General features: G+C 41.5%; 2 protein-coding genes across 2 annotated transcripts in view; one reads left to right on the top strand and one right to left on the bottom strand.

Annotated features, from left to right (window-relative positions):
* Positions 1-3,672: 3,672 nt before the first annotated feature.
* Positions 3,673-12,739, bottom strand: LOC134799312 (probable Dol-P-Man:Man(7)GlcNAc(2)-PP-Dol alpha-1,6-mannosyltransferase). Its single transcript, XM_063771693.1, has 8 exons — positions 12,549-12,739; positions 12,340-12,472; positions 12,045-12,218; positions 10,744-10,897; positions 9,263-9,407; positions 5,985-6,211; positions 5,426-5,566; positions 3,673-4,966 (listed from the first exon to the last, which is right to left on the bottom strand). The coding sequence occupies exons 1-8, from the start codon at positions 12,672-12,674 to the stop codon at positions 3,766-3,768; spliced, it is 2,301 nt and encodes a 766-aa protein (XP_063627763.1). The 5' UTR covers positions 12,675-12,739; the 3' UTR covers positions 3,673-3,765.
* Positions 12,740-13,342: 603 nt separating this feature from the next.
* The window catches only part of LOC134799644 (ubiquitin carboxyl-terminal hydrolase puf), an 84,163-nt gene continuing 73,764 nt past the window's right edge, over positions 13,343-23,741 (top strand). Inside the window, exons 1-14 of the mRNA XM_063772083.1 lie at positions 13,343-13,552; positions 13,699-13,795; positions 14,051-14,814; positions 15,141-15,412; positions 15,768-15,986; positions 16,450-16,617; positions 17,575-17,653; positions 17,731-17,806; positions 18,790-18,908; positions 20,648-20,762; positions 21,365-21,530; positions 21,588-21,728; positions 21,898-22,050; positions 23,543-23,670. Of these exons, the coding sequence (XP_063628153.1) occupies positions 13,510-13,552; positions 13,699-13,795; positions 14,051-14,814; positions 15,141-15,412; positions 15,768-15,986; positions 16,450-16,617; positions 17,575-17,653; positions 17,731-17,806; positions 18,790-18,908; positions 20,648-20,762; positions 21,365-21,530; positions 21,588-21,728; positions 21,898-22,050; positions 23,543-23,670 (2,540 nt within the window). The 5' untranslated portion in view covers positions 13,343-13,509. The remainder of the gene's footprint in view (positions 13,553-13,698; positions 13,796-14,050; positions 14,815-15,140; positions 15,413-15,767; positions 15,987-16,449; positions 16,618-17,574; positions 17,654-17,730; positions 17,807-18,789; positions 18,909-20,647; positions 20,763-21,364; positions 21,531-21,587; positions 21,729-21,897; positions 22,051-23,542; positions 23,671-23,741) is intronic.

Below are 23,741 nucleotides of genomic sequence, written 5' to 3'. Positions count from 1 at the left end.
CTGGCCACCTGTTAGTATCTGGCCACCTTAACACATTCGACACCGCGTACCCGACTCTCCGGCACTCGTAAACTTTACTCAGATGCCGGCATACCCGCTAGTCGGGCAAGAGCTATAAACCTACACGCGACGCCGAAGTGCCCGACAGGCGGGCAAGCATTGCATCTTCACTACCTCAGGGCTGCCACTGCCACTAACAGAAAAAATTGTAAGTCTTCTGATTATTATGTGGTCGAAAAGTTGGTACAGTTGATTATTATATTTTATTACTTCACTTTGTACTTTTATTTACTTGCGATTACAAAATAAAAATTCTTATTAGTTGGTTACGTGAAATTGCATACACGGGTATGTATCAATAGGAGTTAGAATTAGGAGAAGAACAAAACGGGGAGCCTAAACAGATGATTTAATTGACAGCAGATTTAATTTTATCCACGTACTTATACGAAAGTTACTTGGCACAGCCCTGAGCGTCCGCCGCTTGCCCGACTAGCGGGTTCGCGGCGTGTGGCATTGAGTTGCACGTCGTTGCCCGACTAGCGAGTACTGTCGATTTCTGGGGTATTGTTTGAAATTTTGCCTGGTTGCGAAAGTGTTAAACTAAAAATGAATTCTATTCACCTATAAACAAAATTCATTTTAGTATAAAGTTACTGAAGGCTGGTCATTTATTGAAGTGAATATAATTTATTTTTAGTTTAGGGTGGCCAGTTATTAGCTGGTGGCCAGTTACTGGCGAATTACTCTAATTACAATAATGTAATTTTACTATTTGAAATACTTTCTCTACTATATTGTTTTGTCACTGAGCATTAAACTTCATTCTCAGTCCAAATTTTTGAATGCACTTGATCAATATTATAAAAGGATTCAATAATAGGAAGTATTACTGCAACGGCTAAACGAATTTAGATATCGTATTGTAAATGAATAAATAAAAATTACTGCAACGTTCTGCCGCCAGAGTGCAGCACTAGTTTGTTTAGTAAACAATAGAGTAACTTATACATACTAGGCCTTAAACAGTTTTATGACAAGTTTTCACTATGACATTGATGCAACAAGGCGGTTTGTTTACAGGTGGCCTACCGCGAAACGCGAAAACCGAAATTTCGTTGTCTGCCTCTCTATCGATCGAATAGGCAACGGCAAGAGTGATAGAGAGGCTGAAACCGAACTTTAGATTTTCGTGGTAGGCCCTGTGATTGCGCTTGTGGCGCCCTCTACGCAGTTTTGCGTAATATTCCCTATTGTCACTGAAGAAATTCATGCAGTGGCCGAAAGGTCCACATAGTATTTTATTTCTAGTCAGTGTTGATCGGCATTTATAACATATTTAAGGGCGGTATTCCACCTATGCAATATTTTTGTCCAATGTGTATTGCGTCTCACATTTTGCTTAATGAGAGAGTGAGACGCAATGACATTGGACAAAGAAATTGTACAGGTGGAATACCACCCTAATATAGATTATAGAATCATCAAAGTGAATGACATGTTTGTACTTTTATTATACATATATTTTGGGTATGTTGTTTGCGAAGCAAACGTCACTGCCAATTTAAGTATTTAAATTATGTTTGTACAGTCAGCTTCATATAGTAGGTAGCATCCAAAGTATATTAGTAAGTAATAGTTCGGTACGCCATACATATTATATGGTGTACCGAACTATTTGAATATTTTGGATGGTACCTACTATACGACGCTGACTGTACCATTGTCCACACCATTAACTGACGATTGGTAAACATTATGGCAAAGACATAACTCACATAACTTATAAGATCCACTAATTAAGTTTAAGCTTATGTTCAACACAATAATTTATTGTTATGAATAAAATATAGAAAGAAAGAATTACTTAGTACTAAGGGTGGTACTAAGTACCCCCCCCCCCCCCCTAAAATCATCCCCTCCCTAATTTGAAATGATGTAATTTATGAATAGCCTTTTGAGGGTTTGGGCTATAGTCCCCACGCTGGCCCAATGCGGGTTGGGTTTGCAACTTTGTCGACTTTTTTTATTTTGTTTTATAACCGGTATAGATTATTGAGGACAACTTTAAATTGCACCGTATCTGTGCAATTGCGGCTTAGTTCTTGAGTATTTAGTAACTGGAGACGCCGTGGTTGTCATTTTCTGTACAAAACAGTCCGCCGATTTTTGCGGGGGAGGGGCACGTCAAATGTATGGCTATTTGTATAGTTCGTAGCTTTGTAATAGAGCCCGGCGGCTAATCCTATTGTCTATTGTTAAGTAAAACCGCACGTGCTACTTACCTGCAAAAAAGGGTCATAATTATTCTATTTGGCACCTGAGCGCGGGCTAGTCCAACGCTCAAAAAACCGGTGTAGGTGCGCTCTCCGATAACGCGCCTTTGTTACGCATCTCGATGACACATTTTAGAATGGTTCTGTAGCGTTCGACTCGCCGGCACTCAGTAACCGAAGTACTGTACTTTTTATGCAGGTGGTCGTGGCACGTGGCACGAGCGGTTTTACTTAACAATAGACAATAGGATTAGCTCGGGCTCTATTAGAAACCTACGAACTATACATGATTTGTATACATACAAATAGCCATGTCAGATATACGTCAGTTCATACAAAATTTTGCACTATTGTGCAAGGTTTTCGGCAGGGGGGTAAGCTTAAAGGCGATTCCTGTTATTAAATGCTCTAAGGGCGTAGTTCTTATGGTAGCTCGCATGGCAGAGTTTACCCGTACGACTTCAATCATGGTACCTGTGCATTATGTACTTATTATGCCTTATTAGACTGATTAGATTGTTATAAATCATGATTATCAATGTAAGTAAATAATTCAATACACTTAACCTTAAGATATGTAAGATTAAATAAATGTCTCATAATTATTAATCGTTTTATTTACACATCGTAAGAAAATCTTAATAATAAATACACAACGACAAATTCAACAATAAGACAGATTTTTCGGATATGTGACTAGATTTCTTGCCATTAAATTCTAACAGTAAAATATTGCATTAGTATAAAATGCTATGTATTAGAGAAATGCTGTTACTTGTAAAATGCATTGAATAATCAAAAATTGTTCTAAAGATTCGAACATTGAAATGTAACGATATTAAACTTCTCTGGATAGAAATAACATTTAAAACTTTCTCGTTTTGAATACATATTAAATCATAGTTATCGACGGGTCTATCACGAATTCATTTTGCTACATTTATTTCCGATGTTGCTAAGCAAGTAAGCAGTTTACATGATAGACCCGATATAAATATGATTTAACCTTTTGGACGCCAATGACCGATATATCCGCACCGCAGGTCCAACGCCAAAGACTGATTAATCAGTCACAGACCACATAGCAACATAGACCTACGTGCATCTGCATAAAGTTCAATTTATGACTTCGGTGACGTGGCGTCAGAGTGACAGCTTTTGTGTTTGATACGGCGTCGAAAAGGTTAATATGTCCTCTGGATAGAAGTATTCAAACCAGGGCTGCATTTCTTAAAATTTGCTGTGTATAGTTGAATTATCGAGAAGATGGAATTGCATTTGTAGTGGTTGTATGCTGATAGTACAAGAAAATAGAAAATTCAAATATAGAATGCCTGTAAACAAACAATACTACTACATATGCAATTCTACGCTCTCGATGATTCAACTATACGTAGTTATTTTAATCTGACGGTAAGGTAGTCAGTTAGATAACTATATCCGAGATCAAATTAGTAACTGTAACAATGTCAGTAAATACTAAAAACAATTACTGATCAAATCTAGTATAGTTAATTTTCTCTGCTAGGACCTCTTCTACAATCTGTTGGATCACTTGCCTGTCCTCGGCTTTGATATCCTCTGGTTTAGTTTTATCGTCATATATTTTCCTATCTATAAGTCTAGCTATAACTTCTTCCACTATTTCGTCTATGTTTTTATTTGTGCCCGCCGTTTCGTCATTAACTTTAATATTTTCAGTAACATCCTGTTCAACATGATTTTCAGCATAAACTTGAGTTAGATCGTCAACGACGGTTTCCTGTATTTCTTCAGGTATATCACCTCTGCCATCTTCTTCAACTATATGTTCTGTACCAACACCGTCACCAGAGAGTTCCTCTGCAATCTTTTTGTGTCGTCTCATCAACTCCCTGAGCTTTTCTTTAGCAGATGCCACGACCTCTTTACGAGTTTCAGATTTTATTTTCGCTATCGCTTTTCGTTTTTTCTCTTTTCTCAAACTTTTCAACTCTTCAATTGCTTTCTTAACTTTTGACTTTTTAGATTCTTCCTTCTCTTCAATTTCTTGAACAGGTACTGTGTTGTCTATTTCGCCAATACTGTCTTCGACGGGTAGATCACTTGCATCGTTAGCTGTCTCGTCTTCTGCAGGTGATTCTTCTTCAGTTTCAACAATATTTTCTGCTTTAACTATTGGCTCTTCAATTTCAACTGTTCGTACTTCTTCTTCAACAAATTGTTCTTCATCTGGCACACCTTCAGATTCAGAACTATCATAATTAGCATATTCTGTTTCCAATTCATTGTACATACCGTCGTCTGGAGGTCTACTTAAATCCGATTCTTCTCGACCACTGCTATCAATACGTACTTTATGACCATGTGGAAATTCACGAAAATCTCTCCTCTGTAGAATAAACAGCGCTGGGCGAGTTTTTATTTTGATCGGAGGTAAAAGTTTATAATTTAGGGAAACTGCAGAAAACGTATCTATACCCTCTAGAACTGTATGCGTATGTGTGAATGCTTTGAGGTTTGGTGAATATTTACTCTTAGCTTCTATTAGGAGGTGGGTGTACTGTTGTAATTGGTCTGCGTCGAGAGATTCGTTTTTGCTGTATTGCCAATGGTTGTGGATCTGTGTGAACCTAGTGACGCCGGTCTGTGCTGCCAAGTTGCTGATATGTACGTGGACGTAGGGTTCGTTCTTTAGGAGCTTGTGAAATCTGAAAAAATATAGGACTGGCTAAATCTAGTGTAGATTAGTGAATCTTGGACTATTTACGTTATGTTACTAATATATGGTTGTCTCAAATTCTCTTCAAAGCATAGAGAAAGCAGAATTAGATAAATAAAATTTACTTATATAACCTTGTATTTTGAAGGTTGTCACAATGTTCTAATGTTATTCAATTTGGGTTCTAAAGCTATACTGGTACTTGGGCCTCTTAGGGCCACTTGTATCATTCTCTAACCCGGGGTTAACCGGTTAAACCTGGATTTACCATAGTTACTAGTACAATTTGACACTGGGTTAACGGTTTAACCGGTTAACCCCGGGTCAGTGGGATGGTGCAAGTGGCGCTTAAACAAAAAGTCCCACCTACTTCTTTTTGATCTCGCAATTTACTGATGTAATAGGAACAAACGAATATTTATTCATTTAGGTTGGAACCTTAAATTACCTCGTCATGGCGACCCCGCCCGGGTAGTTGGTCATGGCTACGGACACGAAGGCGACTGATAGCAGCACATTGCCGACCACTACCACAACGGTGCCCCAGAATAGGAGCTCAAAGATCGGCGCTTTCGTTCGGCGAGTGAATCTAAAAAAAACATCCGAGTTAATTTACTCGTATTACAGTCAATTTTGACATGTCTAATCTCTGTAGACCTTATCACATTGATATAAGATTAAATAAAAAAATGAAGGTTGACACAACACGACAATGTGTATATCATAATATGAGGACATGACCCATGAGCGAAATTTCATTTTTATCAAGAGTTTGATACCTGGGTTTAATATAAACCTAGGACATAAATAATCCATTCTTAGATAGTAGTCACTGGCAATGTAACCCATTTCTCACAAACAATAAAGATTATGATTATGAACATTATACAAATAATAGTCCCATGATTTATAAGTTTTATAACACACGTAGAAAAGTGCTTCTACTTGCACCATCCCCTATAGTATCTAGGGGCCAGCCTAGGTATCTAATAATATAAATAACTTACATATAAGAGCAGGCCGCAGCGGAAGCCATATTGAACAACGGGAACACGTATATAATGAACCGCAGCTCTTTATGCGGCAACATTGAGTACAGCAACACGTAGACAAGGGCCGGAGCTACCACTTGCACCATTCGCTTGTCTAGGTACGCGCCTAGGGGCGCTAGGAGCAAGCTCGGGCCGAGCCCGCGGGGCAGCGCCGAGTATAGGTACCAGAGGAATGGGGAAGTCTGATTATTGGTTAAGGACCTGATTTTCAAATTAATAGTCATAGATAGGTCTAGCTAGACGTCGAATGTTGTGCACAGATCAGCAATAGGTAAAGTCAGACCAAGAATAGTCTGCAGCGGATTTGATAGCCCACGCAGTGCAGGTGTTATATTAAACGTCAAACTTCTATGAAATTATTATTATTTATTACAATATATTTACACAGCATTACAGTTCGCACCAAAGCGCTGGCAAATTTATACATGCAAATAGCAAAAAAAAAAAAATAGTGCATAATTATTGAATTATAATTTAGTCATGCAAATAATATAAATTAAAAATGTCAAGTGATTTAAAATATGCAACGAATAATATACAATTTCATGTCAAACAATAAGATTAAACAATAGAAAAGAAAATAAATCAAAAAGTATCATTCATCCATCCTCTCACAGTATTTCAGACATTCACGACACACATTCACCCATCTGCTGGCAAACACATCGCAGTCAGGAGCTGATGACAAGAACGCGTTAATCGTCCTGAGTGCTCGGAGAATCGGAGAGTTTCTACAGGAAACTGTACGCGCATAGCGGAACAGCTAAAAGGCTAGGGCACCGCGGCCTGAGCAGGTTCTTGGGCACAAACGGTACCGAAAGTCTTACGAGTTTTGACACCAAGTCGGGACAGTCGCTGTTTCCCCTCAATATGCCACACATATATGTCAAAAATTTGTAATCACGCCTTACCTCCAGCGAGTTGAAGCCAAGTGATCCAAGCAAGAACTTAGTAGGGTATAGATAGGGATAGTACCCATGCATTTTTTTATACAAAAACCTTAAAAATGCTTTTTGTACTATCTCCAGAAGCAGTGCGTAAGTACTCTCATGAGGGTTCCAAACGACTGCCGCAGACTCAAGTTTGGTACGAACCAGTGATGTGTACAGGAGCCTGATTACGCTTGGATTGCGGAAGTCACGTGCGCTCCTGATAACAAATCCAAGCCTTTTAAAACACTCAGCAGCTAACTTCTTAATATGGTCATGAAAAGTCAGGTGATCATCAAAAATAACTCCTAATTCCTTGACTGTTACGACTCGAGACATACTCTCGGACCCAAGTTTGTAGTCAGCATGTATAGGATTTTTTGCTCGACTAAACGTCATGACAGAACACTTGGATACATTGAAGTGCAGCTCATTAGTTGTACTCCACTGAAAAATAGAGTCGATGTCGTCCTGTAACTTTTTGCAGTAATTATGACGTATAAATTACACTTGCACTGCGTGGACTATTAAATCCGCTGGAGACTTTTTTTGGTCCGACTCTATAGGTTTTTCCTTGTACTACAAATTCTCAAAATCCTAATTGCAAACCAGTCTAAAAAGAGTTACTGGTTGCCACGGCTGGTTGTTCGTTTTTTTTAGCATTAGAAATAAGGTAAACAATCTTGATGTGTCTTTTAATTGAAAAACACATTTTAAAAATAAGTTACGGCAAATATGTAACAATTATGAATCTAATACGATCATCTATATTCTTCTGCTTTCATAAGTAATAATTACTGATTTTTAAAACGCGTTTTTCAATTAATAGACATGTCAAGATCGCTTACCTTCTTTCAAGTTCTTTCTAATGCTAAAAAACCGGGCAAGTGCGAGTCGGACTCGCGCACGAAGGGTTCCGTACCATAATGAAAAAAAAAACGGGAAAAAATGCAAAAATAAAAACGGTCACTCATCCAAGTACTGACCACGCCCGACGTTGCTTAACTTTGGTCAAAAATCACGTTTGTTGTATGGGAGCCCCATTTAAATCTTTATTTTATTCTGTTTTTAGTATTTGTTGTTATAGCGGCAACAGAAATACATCATCTGTGAAAATTTCAACTGTCTAGCTATCACGGTTCGTGAGATACAGCCTGGTGACAGACAGACGGACGGACAGCGAAGTCTTAGTAATAGGGTCCCGTTTTACCTTTTGGGTACGGAACCCTAAAAAACGAACTAATTAAAGTAAAACCGTAACAAAGAATTGAGCTGTTAAACAATAATGATATTTTTCATAGTAGCTTACGGATGTTTACATTTCCACTCAAAATAGCTGCTTTGTTACTGCACACCGTTGTATGGGGACCTTGCACTTTGAGACTATGCGCTGAAACTTGGCACAGTTGATTCTTAGCTGGTCTTGAGCAGATACAGACCGGGAGCCGTCGAGAGCCACCTCTCATTTAGTGGGGGGGGAGGGGGAAAGTTCGACGCTGCCGCGCTTCACTTGGAGCAACATTTCTTTAAAACTATACCTATTAGGGAATGTAATATATCATTTTCGGATAAATTAAGGATGAGAAATCTAGTTTTGGAACAAAAACAATGCACTTACTAACAAAAAAAAAGCATAAAGTAGAAAAGACTAAAAAACGTATTTTTGATTTTTTCATAATTACCAATTTTTTTTTAAAGTGTAGCAGGAATCTGAAAACAAAAAATACAGTCGTAAAGCTACACTTATTACGTTTAAGAAAATATATAGTTTAATATACAAAACTGTTGATAAATGGGAGATAAAAAATAATATTAAGCGTGGGTCAGAGTGATCTCAATACAAAATATCATGAATGTGGGAAAGTTACTTATAATTTGTTCTACAATCGTTTATTTTTCTTGTTTTTCGTAAATAACTCGTAAACGGTAGCCCACAGCCAAAAAATATCTTTTACGTAAATAATCTGTTTCAGATTTCTTATAAAATAAGTACTACTGTTTTTCGCTACCATCAATATTAAAAAAAAATATTGAAGGGAGAAAATAAATACTTAGGTCCCCTTTTTTAGTCATTCGTAAATTAGAACAGTTTTAGAGAAATGTTGCTCCAAGTGAAGCGCGGCGGCGTCGAACTTCCCCCCCTCCCCCCCCACTAAATGAGACGTGGCTCTCGAGGTCTCCCGGTCTGTATCTGCTCATGACCAGCTAAGAATCAACTGTGCCAAGTTTCAGCGCATAGTCACAAAGTGCAAGGTGTCGTGCACTAACAAACTAGCTAAAAATCCCCATGTTAAAAAAGGATACACCCCAATCGGAGCTCTTGTTCATCACGGTGTTGTACCAGAACACCTCAGCCTCGGGCCACAGCAGCCGCCCCCAGAACACGGAGTCCACCACCACGGTCAGCGCCACCAGGCCCGCGCCGGCCGGTAACACTATTTTGAGCAACCTGGGAAATTTTATTAATATCCATATTTAAAGGGTATGGTAGAGGATGTTTTTTCAGGAGAAAACAGGATGGATTGGAGTTATATGTATAATATAATTAATATACATATGCATATAACTCATTATGCTTCATGAAGTAATAATCCAGTAACTTTGTCGAATTTTGTAACCTGGCTCTTTTGCGTCAAATCCGGTAGTTCTGATTTTTTTCAGGCTTATTTATGATGTTGGGCCCAATGAATAATACAAGTTTGTGACTTCGAGCGCCGAACGCAACTTTGTCAAATATCGAAAAACCCGCGAAAATTTCGGTTTTCTTTTAGATTTGGGCGATTTTAACCCTAAAGGACTAGTTTTTGATAGTAAAGATATCAAACAAAATCAAATCCAAATGAACATTTATCATTCGGAATCATCATAACGATTTCGATGAAATTTGCTATATGGGGGTTTTCTGGGGCGAAAAAATGATCTAGCTAAGTCTTATCTCTGGGAAAACGCGCATTATTAGTTTTTGTGTTTTTCAAGCAAAGCTCGGTCTCCCAAATATTAATGATTAAATTAAAAATAATATTATAAATACAACATAAACAAGAGTGAGCTCCTTGTTTTTAAGCCGTGTGGTGGTTCTGTCGGGACAGTACCGCCCGTCTACTTGTACGGCAGTGAACTCAAACACGTGTCAGAGTTCAAATACTTGGGCCACTGGGTGACTGCGGACCTCTCAGATGGCATGGACATGGAAAGGGAGAGACGCTCCATGGCTGTGCGTTGTAATATGCTTGCCCGCAGGTTTGCACGGTGTACACAAGAAGTCAAAATAACATTGTTTAAGGCTTACTGCCAGAGCTTCTACACGTGCAGCCTGTGGGTAAGATACACGCAGAGTACTCTCAATACCTTGAGAGTACAGTATAATAATGCTTTCCGGATACTGTTGGGTCTGCCGCGCTTCTGCAGTGCATCAGGTATGTTCGCGGAGGCTCGAACCGATGGCTTTCACGCCATAATGCGGAAGCGTACTGCCTCACTGATGGGGCGGTTGCGCGGTAGCTCCAACAGCTTGCTACGTGTGCTGGCCGAGAGGCTAGACTGCCCGTTCCAACACCACTGGATGCTGATGCACGTACAGCGGTAGTGTTCGGAAGTGGTTTGGAATGTGGCAGTCTTTGCTGTATTAAATAAGATATTTTAGTATAATTATTTTTACTTTAATTTATTCTTTTATAATTTTGTACTTACTAACATTAGCATTAGCAAATTATATGGGCTTTTATGCCTGAAATAAATGATTGATTGATTGATTGATAAATGGATTGGAGTAACTTGTAACTTACGTTTTGAAGTCAATCTTGTTAAAGTACATATCAATGATAAGGAACAGTCCGAACAGCACCGCCAGCTCCGACCGGAAGATGATCATGCTGCCCCCCGCTGATATCAGGAACTGCTTGCGATTGCCTGATATCCATCCTTCAAAGGCTAGCAACACTAGAAAATAAAACCTTTTTTAATATGACACACACACATTGATTAATTTAAAAATTAGGGGACAGATCTGGGGGACCAGGGGACAGATCTAGGGGACCTAAGATAGGTGGGTATTTATTTATTTTATTAAATTATACTTAATTTTAAAAATAGTTTATAAGTTTTGTTATTGAATAAATCTTATTTTTTCTTCAAAAAAAAATTAAAACTGTAATATTGAAGTTTAAAAAATGTGGTGAAAACATATTACTTCAATTTGTTTTTAATTAAGCCCAACCAAAAGAGACTAGTAGGAAGCATCACAAGGACCATCATTTGAAGCAAGTGGTAAACCTACCACATCATGGTTGAATAATAGAATCAGGTGTTTTGGTATGTTTACTTTGGCAAATAAGCTAAATATCTACATATTATAACATGATACACTATGTTGACATTTGAACAATCAATAATGTTGGCTACTTATTGGAATTAAAGCTTTAATAATTTTGTTCTTATGTTTAAATTAACTGATAAGCGTTCAGCGCAGCACGGTGGGCACCCTACCGGACGGCACAGACCTTGAACCAATTTTTTATTTGTAGGTTTTTTTATTTTTTAGGTAATTTTAGTTTAGTCTCTTTAGGTCTTAGTTTAATTTATTTTTGTTAGTCATATTTTTTTTAGGATTACTTGTATTTTAACTTATGTTAGCATTTTATATTCTGTACTAGTTTTATATTACATCTATATATATAAAGCTTAACAACATAACAGCTTAATAAAACAATATGGCTAATACAGTGTACCAACATAAGACGATTGTAATATTAGTTCTAATAACTAATAAACTATGAATCATCATCAATCAAGAATCAGAAAAAAATAGACAAGTTTTTCAGACTATGTCCTTGGCAATATGAATCTTCTAATTGATTTTCTCACAATTGTCTACAAAAAAATAACTCCCGGGGTAAGTTTTTCTTGGCAAGCATTCATTAGTATCAACAATAACATGCCTTTTTAAAAGTACTTTAAGTAAATACTTTAGAATAAAGAAATCAAGCCTTCTTTGATAAAATTAGGTTTACAAACTAATTTTGAATTGCTGCCATTATATTATTCAACATTGTGGAATCTCAATATAATAGAATTGTTTCTTACTTACCAAGGGGTAGTGCTAGAATATTAGGTAGTGGACGGCTCATGTAAAACATGAAGTGGTACTGTGTGACTGTTATTAAAGTGAACCACCAAGCAAATGTGTTCCCAAACTGTTTCTGAAGCGTGTTCCTCAGCCGCGTCCATGCTCCAATCACTGTCAATGCTAATACTAGACGCACTGAAATCAAAAATAACAAATACAAACAAATCTGTACTTTTAAAAAATTGCGTAGTATATTATTGCGAGTATATTGTAATTTGTGTGAGATTAACAGTGCGTGTGTAGAATGAAGTCTTACCAACATACTGCATCCAAAACTTATTTATCCCAAACAGATGAAAAATTGCGGCCATAGGCGCCGATAGAGCCGAAATAATAAGCGGTCCGACGAATGTACGCGGCACCACTCCCGGGAACTCATTGTGGTCATACTGGAGCAAGTTATTAAAATATTACACATTTGTGAGTATGCCAGTAAAGAATCCAAAATTAGATTTTCTTCAATACCTGTGAGAGGTTATGTCGATGATATAAAATATCGTGAAATGCTTGTATATTGAAACTTTCTTCGACTTTTGTAAATGGGCATAGTAACACGTGTAAGCTAGCAATGACATAAAGCAATTGAGCCATATTTTATAAAACTAAAATCCAAAAATAATCAACCCATAGCGCACAACTGAAACGTCAACTTCTGATGTTGTTGACAGATTTAATGACAGAAGTAATAAGTTCAGAAATACGAACATATGTATAAAATAAGATAAAATGCGAAACTCATCAGTAATTTTATAAAACACAATGTGAAAACTCTACAAATTCTACAATATTCACATACATTTGCTTTTTAAAACACATAGTAATTTCAATTTAACCTCTCGTGCTCCGTGAGTATTATATTCTTTGGTTCATTTTCTGAACGAAAAAACAATACGTTAAGTTTTGTTAATGCAAGTTTTTGTATTTAAATTCTTTTTGTAATGAAGTATAGTAATGTAAAAAGTGAAATATTTGATAAAAAGAAGATATTTCAAATACAATCATTTATGCATGATTATTCATGAAACATTGCCACTAGACACACATAAAACCAGACCATGCAGTTTGATTTTTAAAAGCAACGTATACATTGAACTTTTATATAGAAATTTCATGAATTTATACATAATTACGCTGCTGAATATTGATTGTCAAACTACAATAACTCATTTGGTTGACCTTTAACCCATATTTGAGTTCAATTAAATTACCACGCTATAAAAATATTCTTCACATGTAAAGTCGGCTAACTAAACGCAATTTTTGACAACAATCGTCAACAATGGTGGAAACGGATTCCGTGACATACAAGGCAGTGTTCGTTTTCTGAGACGAAAAATTATCAATTATGGTCAATACTTCACACGAAATCATTACAGCGATGATATTGCAATAATATTTCGCTTAATATTGTTACAAAACCATAAGAATGTGTGATGTTTGTTCGGAGTTTTCACAGCTTTTACTAAATTGTAAGTTACATTGTTTCTAAATGTTGTAGTTCTCGTTCTTATGCTTTCTGTTTACCTCGAGGGCTGTAACGATAATTTTATTACAAAAACAAGTAATTTATTGGTCACGGCTATTTCAGATTCTGGTTTAATTTCTTTGTTTTTAGGTGAGGCAAGATTAACTGACGATGTTTCCCAATACCCAACAATAAGCCAATACGAACTAGAGACTGTCCTGAACTACATTATTTCTTGGCCTCAACGGTAAGAACAACGTCAATATTACATTATTGATTACAAACTAAACACAACACTGTTTTTTTTATGTCAAAAAGCTGCAGTGTAAGGGTCTGGTTTTATTCTTATTGTACTCACATTTGAGTCAGCTGTTATGTTAAAAACACGAGTAATATAGAAAATAGTGTCATGTTACAAGTTTTTTAAGTCTTTAAACTTGGAATAATGTTTGAAATGATAAATTGTTTGTGAATTGGGGTTAAGATAAAACTGTTTTTCCAGGCAATGCATGTGCTGCTACCGAGATGTAAAAAACTTTGAAAGGTTTTATTTAGTGGTGCAGAGTATTTTATGTTTGTCTGTGTGTCAACTGAAGCTACTCAAGGATGAGTTGATAGCTGCAGCTAAGACATCACCTCCTGAGGAGTGTGAGGAGAAGGCTCAGCCACCTGAATCTGCCCCATCCAGCAATGAAGAGAAAAGTGATGAGCCCAAGGAGGAACAGGCTCCTGTTGAGCCTGAGGAGTCCAAAACACCTGCGGAGCCGAGTGAGACTGCAGAAGTTCCATCCACAGCATCAAAACCTACAGTCACTGATGATGCTGAATTCTGGTCTTTACAGCAAAAGGAAAAGCTCATGGCTATTGTCTCGAAAATTTTCCTTCTAAATTTCCCTTTATACTTAGCTTGTAAACACTCGGCGCTTAGTCGCTTAGATGACCTGTCTGCTCAAGAGATTTCAAATTTAAGTTCTTACTGTGACTTACATGATACAGAAATACCTGCATATCTACTACGTAATGTTAGCTTGTTCTGTAAGCTTGGTGGGGTGTGTGCAATGACGTCAGTATTTGAGCATGCGTCGCCCAGCACGCTCCCACTGTCCATGGCACATGCGATTGTGGCAGCTGTGGGTAATCTCAAGTTGTGGTTGAACTTTCGAGCTGTGGCACAGCTGTTCATGCCATTGAGGAGTAAAATCTTAAAATACATGTGCAGTTTGGAGGACAAAGACCTTAGAGTACCAGCTGTGAAGTCTATGGCAGGTAAGAACAAGTTTAGTGGTGTCAATGCCATATCAATTGCTTCTTTTTGAATAATTTCCTTAATGATTCTAGTTTAATTTTGAAGTTTTTTAAGTTTTCATACCAGTTCTTTTTTTTAACAGTTTTAACTTAATACATGACCCTTCGCCTTCAGAAATTGCAACTAAACTATACAAAAAATGCTGAAAGGCCAAACATTGTCATATACTCTATTTACATAGAATATTATATGCTTCTATTTTATTTTGTAACTGAACAAATTTTGTGTAATCAAATATATGTTTTCAACCACAATGCATTGTCTGTAACTATTCTATTGTATCTAGATTTCATGTGGGGAGCAGCGAAAGAGCCTCTAGACGCTCCTCTCACATTTGATGGCGACGGTCTAGCCTTAGCCTTCAAATACTTCAACAGCAGCACCCTGACAATGAGATTAGCAGGTGTAGCGCAGATCAACGCGCATATAGCGGCGCACAATGAGTTGTGTGCGGGGGAGCCGGCGCAGGATGCTGAGGTGGCTGGCCAGCAGTTGGCATCCTGGCTTACACAGAATAATATCATAGAGCATCTGTTTGGACCTAATCTACATGTTGAGGTATGTATTATTAAAGCGTAAATGTTATATTAGGTGATTCTGCACAGAAAGACCTCACCAGTAGATTGCCGCACGAAGCAACTCAGTCTGTGTAGACATGCTTCTCCGGAGGAATTCCGGCCATGAGTGTAGTTAAGTGAACAGTTGTGAGACATCGCTTGCCCTTGCCTACAATATAATAACATAATAAGCATTTGTTTGTTCCTAATTTACATGTTTGCTTACCCTCTTATTACAAGATATCGGTATCTTTGGGAGTCCATAGCATGTTTGCTTGTGATTTTTATCAATTTTATTTAATTAATAGGCAATACGTTAAACCAACTCAGTCTCAAACAAGCCTTTTCATTATCAGGTTATCAAGCAGTCCCACATGATCCTCAAGTTCCTCGCAGTGGAAGGTCGCGTGACATCAGAGCACGTGGAACTAGTGTGGGCAGCCGCACAATTGAAACACTGCGGGCGACAGGTGTACGACTTGTTGCCCGGGTTCATACGTGCGTTGGCGCCTAAGCCGTGCTCGCATCTGTACAGTTTGCTATGCTCGCTGCCGCCTAAGGAGCATACTGAACAGGTATGGTTGACCTTTGAGGACACTTTTAATTTATACTTTATGTTCTTACGAATAAAGTCTGTATTTAATTCAATAAAAAATATTAAGGGATCAGGCAGAAAATCAGCGCTGGATATATGTATACCTACCACATATCTGGCACAGGCTGAGGAGACTGGTACCCATTGCCAATAACAATGTGAAATTAAATTGTGTACCTACCTATAGTACCTACTATGTTTAAGGTCGTGTTTATTGTCTTTATACTATGAAGTGTTATTAATTAATGTTTAAGGAATGTATGATTTATAGTTGTGGCAATAAACTTTTTTTATCTTATCTTTATCTATTTATATAACCTAAGACCACTTAGCATGACTTGCGTCGTCGCTGGTAGCTCCATACTTAAAGTCGCGCTTGACATATGAAGTCTCGCGTGAAAAAGTGGTCAGGATTGGAATAATGACTTCTCATTTGTTCTCAGAGCCTCTACTTAGCTTCGGCGCTGATGCGCGCGATGTGGTCACGCGGAGCCGCGGGCGCGGGCACGCCTCCGCCGGAGGACGCGCGGCTCAAGCCCGCCTGCAAGCCCGGACACTCCTCCAGCGAGGCCAGCGTCAGCATGGAGCAGACCAACTCCGACGACGACCCGGTACGTATAGCGTCAGCACTGATGTGGTCACGCGGCGCTGCCGGCGCGGGCACGCCTCCGCCGGAGGACGCGCGGCTGAAGCCCGCCTGCAAGCCCGGACACTCCTCCAGCGAGGCCAGCGTCAGCATGGAGCAGACCAACTCCGACGACGACCCGGTACGTATAGCGTCAGCACTGATGTGGTCACGCGGCGCCGCCGGCGCGGGCACGCCTCCTCCGGAGGACGCGCGGCTGAAGCCCGCCTGCAAGCCCGGACACTCCTCCAGCGAGGCCAGCGTCAGCATGGAGCAGACCAACTCGGACGACGATCCGGTACGTATAGCGTCAGCACTGATGTGGTTAGCGGCGCCGCGGACGCGGGCACGCCTCCGCCGGAGGACGCGCGGCTGAAGCCCGCCTGCAAGCCTGGACACTCCTCCAGCGAGGCCAGCGTCAGCATGGCGCAGACCAACTCCGACGACGACCCGGTACGTATACCAACACACTTATCTGAACATTGATATCGTCTAGTTTCAATAAGGTTTGAAAGGCTTCAAATTAAGGATTAAAAATTCGAGTTTAACAATGAGGGAACTTCATATGAAGTCCACACCCCGAGCATTTATATAAACTAATATCATCGGGTAGTTTAGTGTTGTGTACCAATCTCTCCATTGACATATTGCTGGGACGTCAGTCTTCTGTGACCACAGCTGGTGCCAACCTGACTGAAATGTCGGAAAAAGGTAGATGTAGATTTAGGGACGCCCGGCCGGACGCAGGTGGGCTGTCGATCACGTGTCGCGTTCATTCAGCCCAATTCCCTAAGGTTGGAGCTGCAGGTTACTGTCCCGGCGGCATTCCCACACCATTCTCCTCAAATCTTTTTGTTAAAAACATTAATGATATTAATTATGTGTACACAGGTATTAATATTGGTTCAAAAATGAGTGACTTATCCATTCCCTTTTGTTATAGTGTGAAGAGCTATCCACATCGGGTGAGGAAGCGGGCCCCACGCCGCGCAAACAGAGCAAACACCAGCGGGAACTCACAGGTATGAGACCCAACTACACCAACTATATTCTTGACTGCCTTGTCTGTTGTTCTTTTTTTAATCTCTAATATTTTCAGCAGAACAAGAAGAGTGGCTCCGTGAAGGGGAAGAGCTGACAAAGAAGGAATGCGCTACCCTCAAATCGTGTCAAAAGTGAGTAAATCTTTGCATAACGTACAATTTTAAGTGTTACTCCTAAGAAAACCGGCCAAGTGCGAGTCGGACTCGCGCACGAAGGGTTCCGTACCATTACGCAAAAAACTGCAAAAAAATGACGTTATATAGGTGCCCCACTTATATTTAGTATTTGTTCTTATGCAATAACAGAACTACATCATCTGTGAAAATTTGAACTGCCTAGCTATCACGGTTCATCAGATACAGCCTGGTAACAGACAGATGGACAGACAGACAGACGGACACACAGACAGACGGACACACAGACAGACGGACAGCGAAGTCTTAGTAATAGGTTCCTGTTTTTACCCTTTGGGTATGGAACCCTAAAAAGATATGTCTGTTTTAGTTTATGATTTTCTCTCTCCCCTATTTAAATTACATAATCTTTTGATCGCCAAAGACGTCAACTGACGCGCTCGGCTACATTGCAATATCAACCTTGCATTCCGACAAGGTTGACGGTGACGCGCCGCACATGACAGGCGTGGCGTTCAAAGACCTAAACACTCGCTCACCGAGGGTTCCGTACTTTTTGGTATTTTATGTTATAGCGGCAACAGAAATACATAATCTGTGAAAATTTCAACTGTCTAGCTATCACGGTTCATGAGATACAGCCTGGTAACAGACAGACGCACAGACAGACAGACGGACACACAGACAGACGAACAGCGAAGTCTTAGTAATAGGGTCCCGTTTTTACCTTTGGGTACGGAACCCTAAAAATGGCGTGATTTCACTAGACTTATACCGACCGCGATATAGACCGTGGTTACCTTTTGTATTGTTTTCGAGCTCCCGACATTGGGAAGAAGATGACAACTCCAGACACACGACTGAAGAAATTTGAACTTAAATAGAATAACATAAGGTTCAAATTTCTTCAATTCTACATCTCGAGCTATCAATTTCTTCCCGCCGTGTACTCTGTGGTTATGGCATGATTTGTTCGTTAGGCGCGGCAAGCGCGCCGGAAGCAGCGGCAGCGCGAGCAGCGGCGCCGAAGAGCTGCTGCGACCGCGGAAGAAGAAGCTCTACAAGAAACGGCATAAGACCAACAAGCAGAGGCACTTTCGTGAGTACTCCCGGATATACTATCGCCCACCCTGTTAACTGACAGTCATCATCATCAGCCTACTCTCGTCCACTGCTTGACATAGGCCTCTCCTATCCTCCTTAGGCCCAAAGTCCTACCTATAGTACTTATTCAGTTCAATGAAATTTAAATCATATTCGATTGCAACAAGAGTTGCTTTTGCTTTGTTTCGTTCAGTTTTTAAACAACGCAAAATCAACTCTATTTCCTACACTAAAGGTTCAAATTTCTGTGGCAAATTTTAATTTTTTAATTATTTGGCTGGGCCTTAGGAGGCTATTGCACGCCATTGAGCGGCAACTCTGATCCAGCTCTTGCCAGCAGCCTTGCGGAGGTCATCGCTCCATCTAGTCTGAGGTTGTCCTACGCTACGTTTGCCGATGCGCAGTCTCCACTCGAGAATTCGTCTACCCGAACGGTTATCGGTTCTACGGCTAATATGACCGGCACACTGCCACTTCAGCTTGGTAATCCGGTGGGCTATGTCGACAACTTTAGTTCTCTGACGGATGAATTCATTACGAATACGATCCCTCAGAGAGGTCTACACTGACAGTTCGTAAACCTTATTACAAAAGGCATAAGGTCCACCGATGGACAGTTAAGAGTGTTGCTGTTTGTACGTGCTAAGCTAATTAAGTTATGATCAGAGATCGGACAAATTTGCGACATTGCTCGCAATAATGTAGACATGACTCCAAAATTGATTAAATAATTAATCATTTAATTAATTTCTTACCTGAGGTTTAATTTTGATTCCTAATCAATAAATAACACAAAGATTTCTTATAATGTAAATTTATTAAAGAAAATAATCAGCATGTTTTTAAAATTTTCTGTAGGTAAGTACTCATTTTTTATATCAAAAATATATTTAAATTATTTAAGTGCTATTTATTGACTAGGGAACAAAATTAAATCTCAGGTAAAAAAAATAATTAAATGATTAATTATTTAATCAAATTTGGAGCCATGTCCACATTCTTGCGAGCAATGACGCCAATCTGTCCGATCTCTGGTTATGATTGATACTCATAGTATTTTGGATCTTTTAAGATTGGCTGTTCAGACATAATGTCTGTAACTTTCACGTTTTCATCGAGAACATATTATAATATAAGAAGAGTCGTGTAAATAACTGGCTAGTCTAATCTTAATTCTAAAAGTCGTATGCGAGCACCGTGTCAAAGAGAATTGATTGTAATAGAGAGGTAAAGTCTAAGGAAAAAGGCGCTGTACGACGCCATGTTTTGCGGTCACTGAATTGTCAAACGTCAACTTTTGACAATCAGAGTTACCGCAAAATGTATGGAGCTGTACAGCGCCATCTCGTTTCCCTGTCAAATTCGAAGCACGAAATTGACTTACATTTTACGCATCTTACTCAATCAATGTATTATATTTGACCGTGTTAAATATCATACAGCATAATCTTTACACGCTAGTTTGGTACAATGGTCGTCTAATTATCACTTAAGCTCTGGTTTCCTAGGATAGCGGTGCCGTCATATAGCGGCCGTCTCCATACAAAATAATACGGCTAAATATGGATGGAGTAGTATTTTGTATGGAGACGGCCGCTATACGACAGCACCGCTATCCTAGGAAAACAGAGCTTTACGGTTCCTCAAACAGTACGAGAAATTCATACCGTATAAATGGCCCATTAGTCTATTATCTGCCGCTATAAAGTTTTATTTACGATCTGTTTTGTCCAGTAGCAACACAACTGAAAACGGCCGACTTGGCAGAGTCCGTGTCAGAAGTCGAGGAAGAGTCATCAGGCAGCGAGACAGCACACTGTCAGCTGTTTAGCGATAATGTGGACGCCAGGTTAGTGACTCTAGTATATCCTGTCATAGTAAACATAGAGTGCTCACTCCATACATCAGTTTTGTTACTAAAACGTCTATTATTTTCGTAGTCGACATCTAGCGTCAAGTACTGGAATTATCAGTTTTCGTCAGTCGCGACACACGTGACATCTAGTGTCGAGTAGCAGTACTGATAATTCCGCTACTTGACGCTAGATATCGACTACGAAAATAATAGGCGTTTTAGTAACAAAACTGATATATGGAGTGTGCACTCTATGCTTACTTATCTCTATGATCACAGTTGATTAAGATTCCGTGTGGATAAAAGAGATGAACTTAATCGTTAATTGTTTACTCTGTCGGCTTTTAGGTACTATTTTCGCGAATAACTCATTGGTACAAGCCAAAGTTTGAACCCAGAACCTCCGTGTTGGAATGTTAGAAGTCTTTCTGTTTAGTTACCAGAGCTTAGAGTACACGTGACGTTCTAGAACTTGTTTATTGATATAGTTTATTTTATTTATCTATTTATTAAAGGTCTGTCCACAGTGTCGACATCTTGAGTTAAATTACCGCTTGTAACATTCCATTCTTGTGACCTAACCCACATTCTTCCAGCAGGAGGCTAATGGAACTCCGCCTAATGGAGAGCTACAACAAACGTCGAGGCGAAGAGGAGGAGGGCAGCGCCTCCTCCGCCATCTCTCCTCACTCGCACCGCCTGCCCGACCTCGACGAGGACGACTCGGCTTGCGAGGAGGAGTTAGCACGACTCGCCGCGCAGGTATGAACCATAACGACAGCTTTTTTCTTGCGATCTTTTGTCTTAGTGCATACATAATTAGGGTTCAACAACAAACCTCGGGGAGAAGAGGAGGAGGGCAGCGCCTCCTCCGCCATATCTCCTCACTCGCACCGCCTGCTCGACCTCGACGAGAAAGACTCGGCCTGCGAGGAGGAATTAGCACGACTCGCCGCGCAGGTATAAACCTTATTAACGACAGTAATCCACATCTAAGGAAAAAAATAAACTTATGCCCAATTTCGGATGTACCAGCCCTAGATCGAAATTTAGGATTTATGGACCTCATTGCGTGCGTGTAATAACACATTTTAACAACAGTGATGAAAACTCTGCTTTGTTTGTCCAGGCGCAGTGTCTCACTGGTTACGCGGCCGGCGCGCTGTCCCCGCGCGCGCGGCCGCCGTCCCCGGCCGCGCCGGCGCCGCTGGCCTGCAACGTGGACGACGTGTGCCGCCCGGGCAACACGCTGCTCTGGGACTTGTTGCAGGACGGAGCTATAGTAAGGGTCTCCTCCTCCCCTCCCCCCGCGCGCGGCCGCCGTCCCCGGCCGCGCCGGCGCCGCTGGCCTGCAACGTGGACGACGTGTGCCGCCCGGGCAACACGCTGCTCTGGGACTTGTTGCAGGACGGAGCTATAGTAAGTGTCTCCTCCTCCCCTCCCCCCGCGCGCGGCCGCCGTCCCCGGCCGCGCCGGCGCCGCTGGCCTGCAACGTGGACGACGTGTGCCGCCCGGGCAACACGCTGCTCTGGGACTTGTTGCAGGACGGAGCTATAGTAAGTGTCTCCTCCTCCCCTCCCCCCGCGCGCGGCCGCCGTCCCCGGCCGCGCCGGCGCCGCTGGCCTGCAACGTGGACGACGTGTGCCGCCCGGGCAACACGCTGCTCTGGGACTTGTTGCAGGACGGAGCTATAGTAAGTGTCTCCTCCTCCCCTCCCCCCGCGCGCGGCCGCCGTCCCCGGCCGCGCCGGCGCCGCTGGCCTGCAACGTGGACGACGTGTGCCGCCCGGGCAACACGCTGCTCTGGGACTTGTTGCAGGACGGAGCTATAGTAAGTGTCTCCTCCTCCCCTCCCCCCGCGCGCGGCCGCCGTCCCCGGCCGCGCCGGCGCCGCTGGCCTGCAACGTGGACGACGTGTGCCGCCCGGGCAACACGCTGCTCTGGGACTTGTTGCAGGACGGAGCTATAGTAAGTGTCTCCTCCTCCCCTCCCCCCGCGCGCGGCCGCCGTCCCCGGCCGCGCCGGCGCCGCTGGCCTGCAACGTGGACGACGTGTGCCGCCCGGGCAACACGCTGCTCTGGGACTTGTTGCAGGACGGAGCTATAGTAAGTGTCTCCTCCTCCCCTCCCCCCGCGCGCGGCCGCCGTCCCCGGCCGCGCCGGCGCCGCTGGCCTGCAACGTGGACGACGTGTGCCGCCCGGGCAACACGCTGCTCTGGGACTTGTTGCAGGACGGAGCTATAGTAAGTGTCTCCTCCTCCCCTCCCCCCGCGCGCGGCCGCCGTCCCCGGCCGCGCCGGCGCCGCTGGCCTGCAACGTGGACGACGTGTGCCGCCCGGGCAACACGCTGCTCTGGGACTTGTTGCAGGACGGAGCTATAGTAAGTGTCTCCTCCTCCCCTCCCCCCGCGCGCGGCCGCCGTCCCCGGCCGCGCCGGCGCCGCTGGCCTGCAACGTGGACGACGTGTGCCGCCCGGGCAACACGCTGCTCTGGGACTTGTTGCAGGACGGAGCTATTGTAAGTACTCCGGCACATTTTTCAGTCTTTATTATTTCAAATGTCCATTTTTCTTTCAAGACTGAGAAAACCTAAGCCCTCGGTGTGACTTCAATATTACTATCTGATTGACAGGGGAGCGGAGGGTGCGCCCTGCTCCCGAATTCTACGCCCTGCATCAATTCCAGATCGTCACCAAATTAATTTTTGCTCTACGAATGTCTACATCTTTTGCAAGCATATGCATCAAAAAATGCCTAATTCGATCCCATATTTACAGGAGCAACTCGGTGAAGGCCTGGCTCTAGAGGCGGAGAAGGCGCTCTGCGCGCTGCTCTGCTTTAGCACCGACAAGTTCATCCGAATCAAGTTTATCGAAGGATGCCTTGATAATCTTGCCAATCACAGGTATGTTTTACACATTTTTAAAATTTCTTATAAATAAAATATGGTTTAAATAGTTAAAACATTTACAATGG

Source organism: Cydia splendana, chromosome 18 (assembly GCF_910591565.1).
Source record: "Cydia splendana chromosome 18, ilCydSple1.2, whole genome shotgun sequence".
Classification (NCBI taxonomy): domain Eukaryota; kingdom Metazoa; phylum Arthropoda; class Insecta; order Lepidoptera; family Tortricidae; genus Cydia; species Cydia splendana.
The sequence above is the reverse complement of the archived record's forward strand: the minus strand, read 5'-3'. Positions and strand labels throughout refer to the sequence as shown.

Excerpts from the sequence above, each read along its gene's own strand:
- LOC134799312 (XM_063771693.1), bottom strand. The coding sequence starts at position 12,674 with ATGGCTCAATTGCTTTATGTCATTGCTAGCTTACACGTGTTACTATGC. Across the intron at positions 12,473-12,548 it reads ATCGACATAACCTCTCACAG|TATGACCACAATGAGTTCCC; the intron begins GTATTGAAGAAA and ends AACTTGCTCCAG. Across the intron at positions 6,212-9,262 it reads ACAAGAGCTCCGATTGGGGT|ACTTCCCCATTCCTCTGGTA; the intron begins GTATCCTTTTTT and ends ACCAATAATCAG.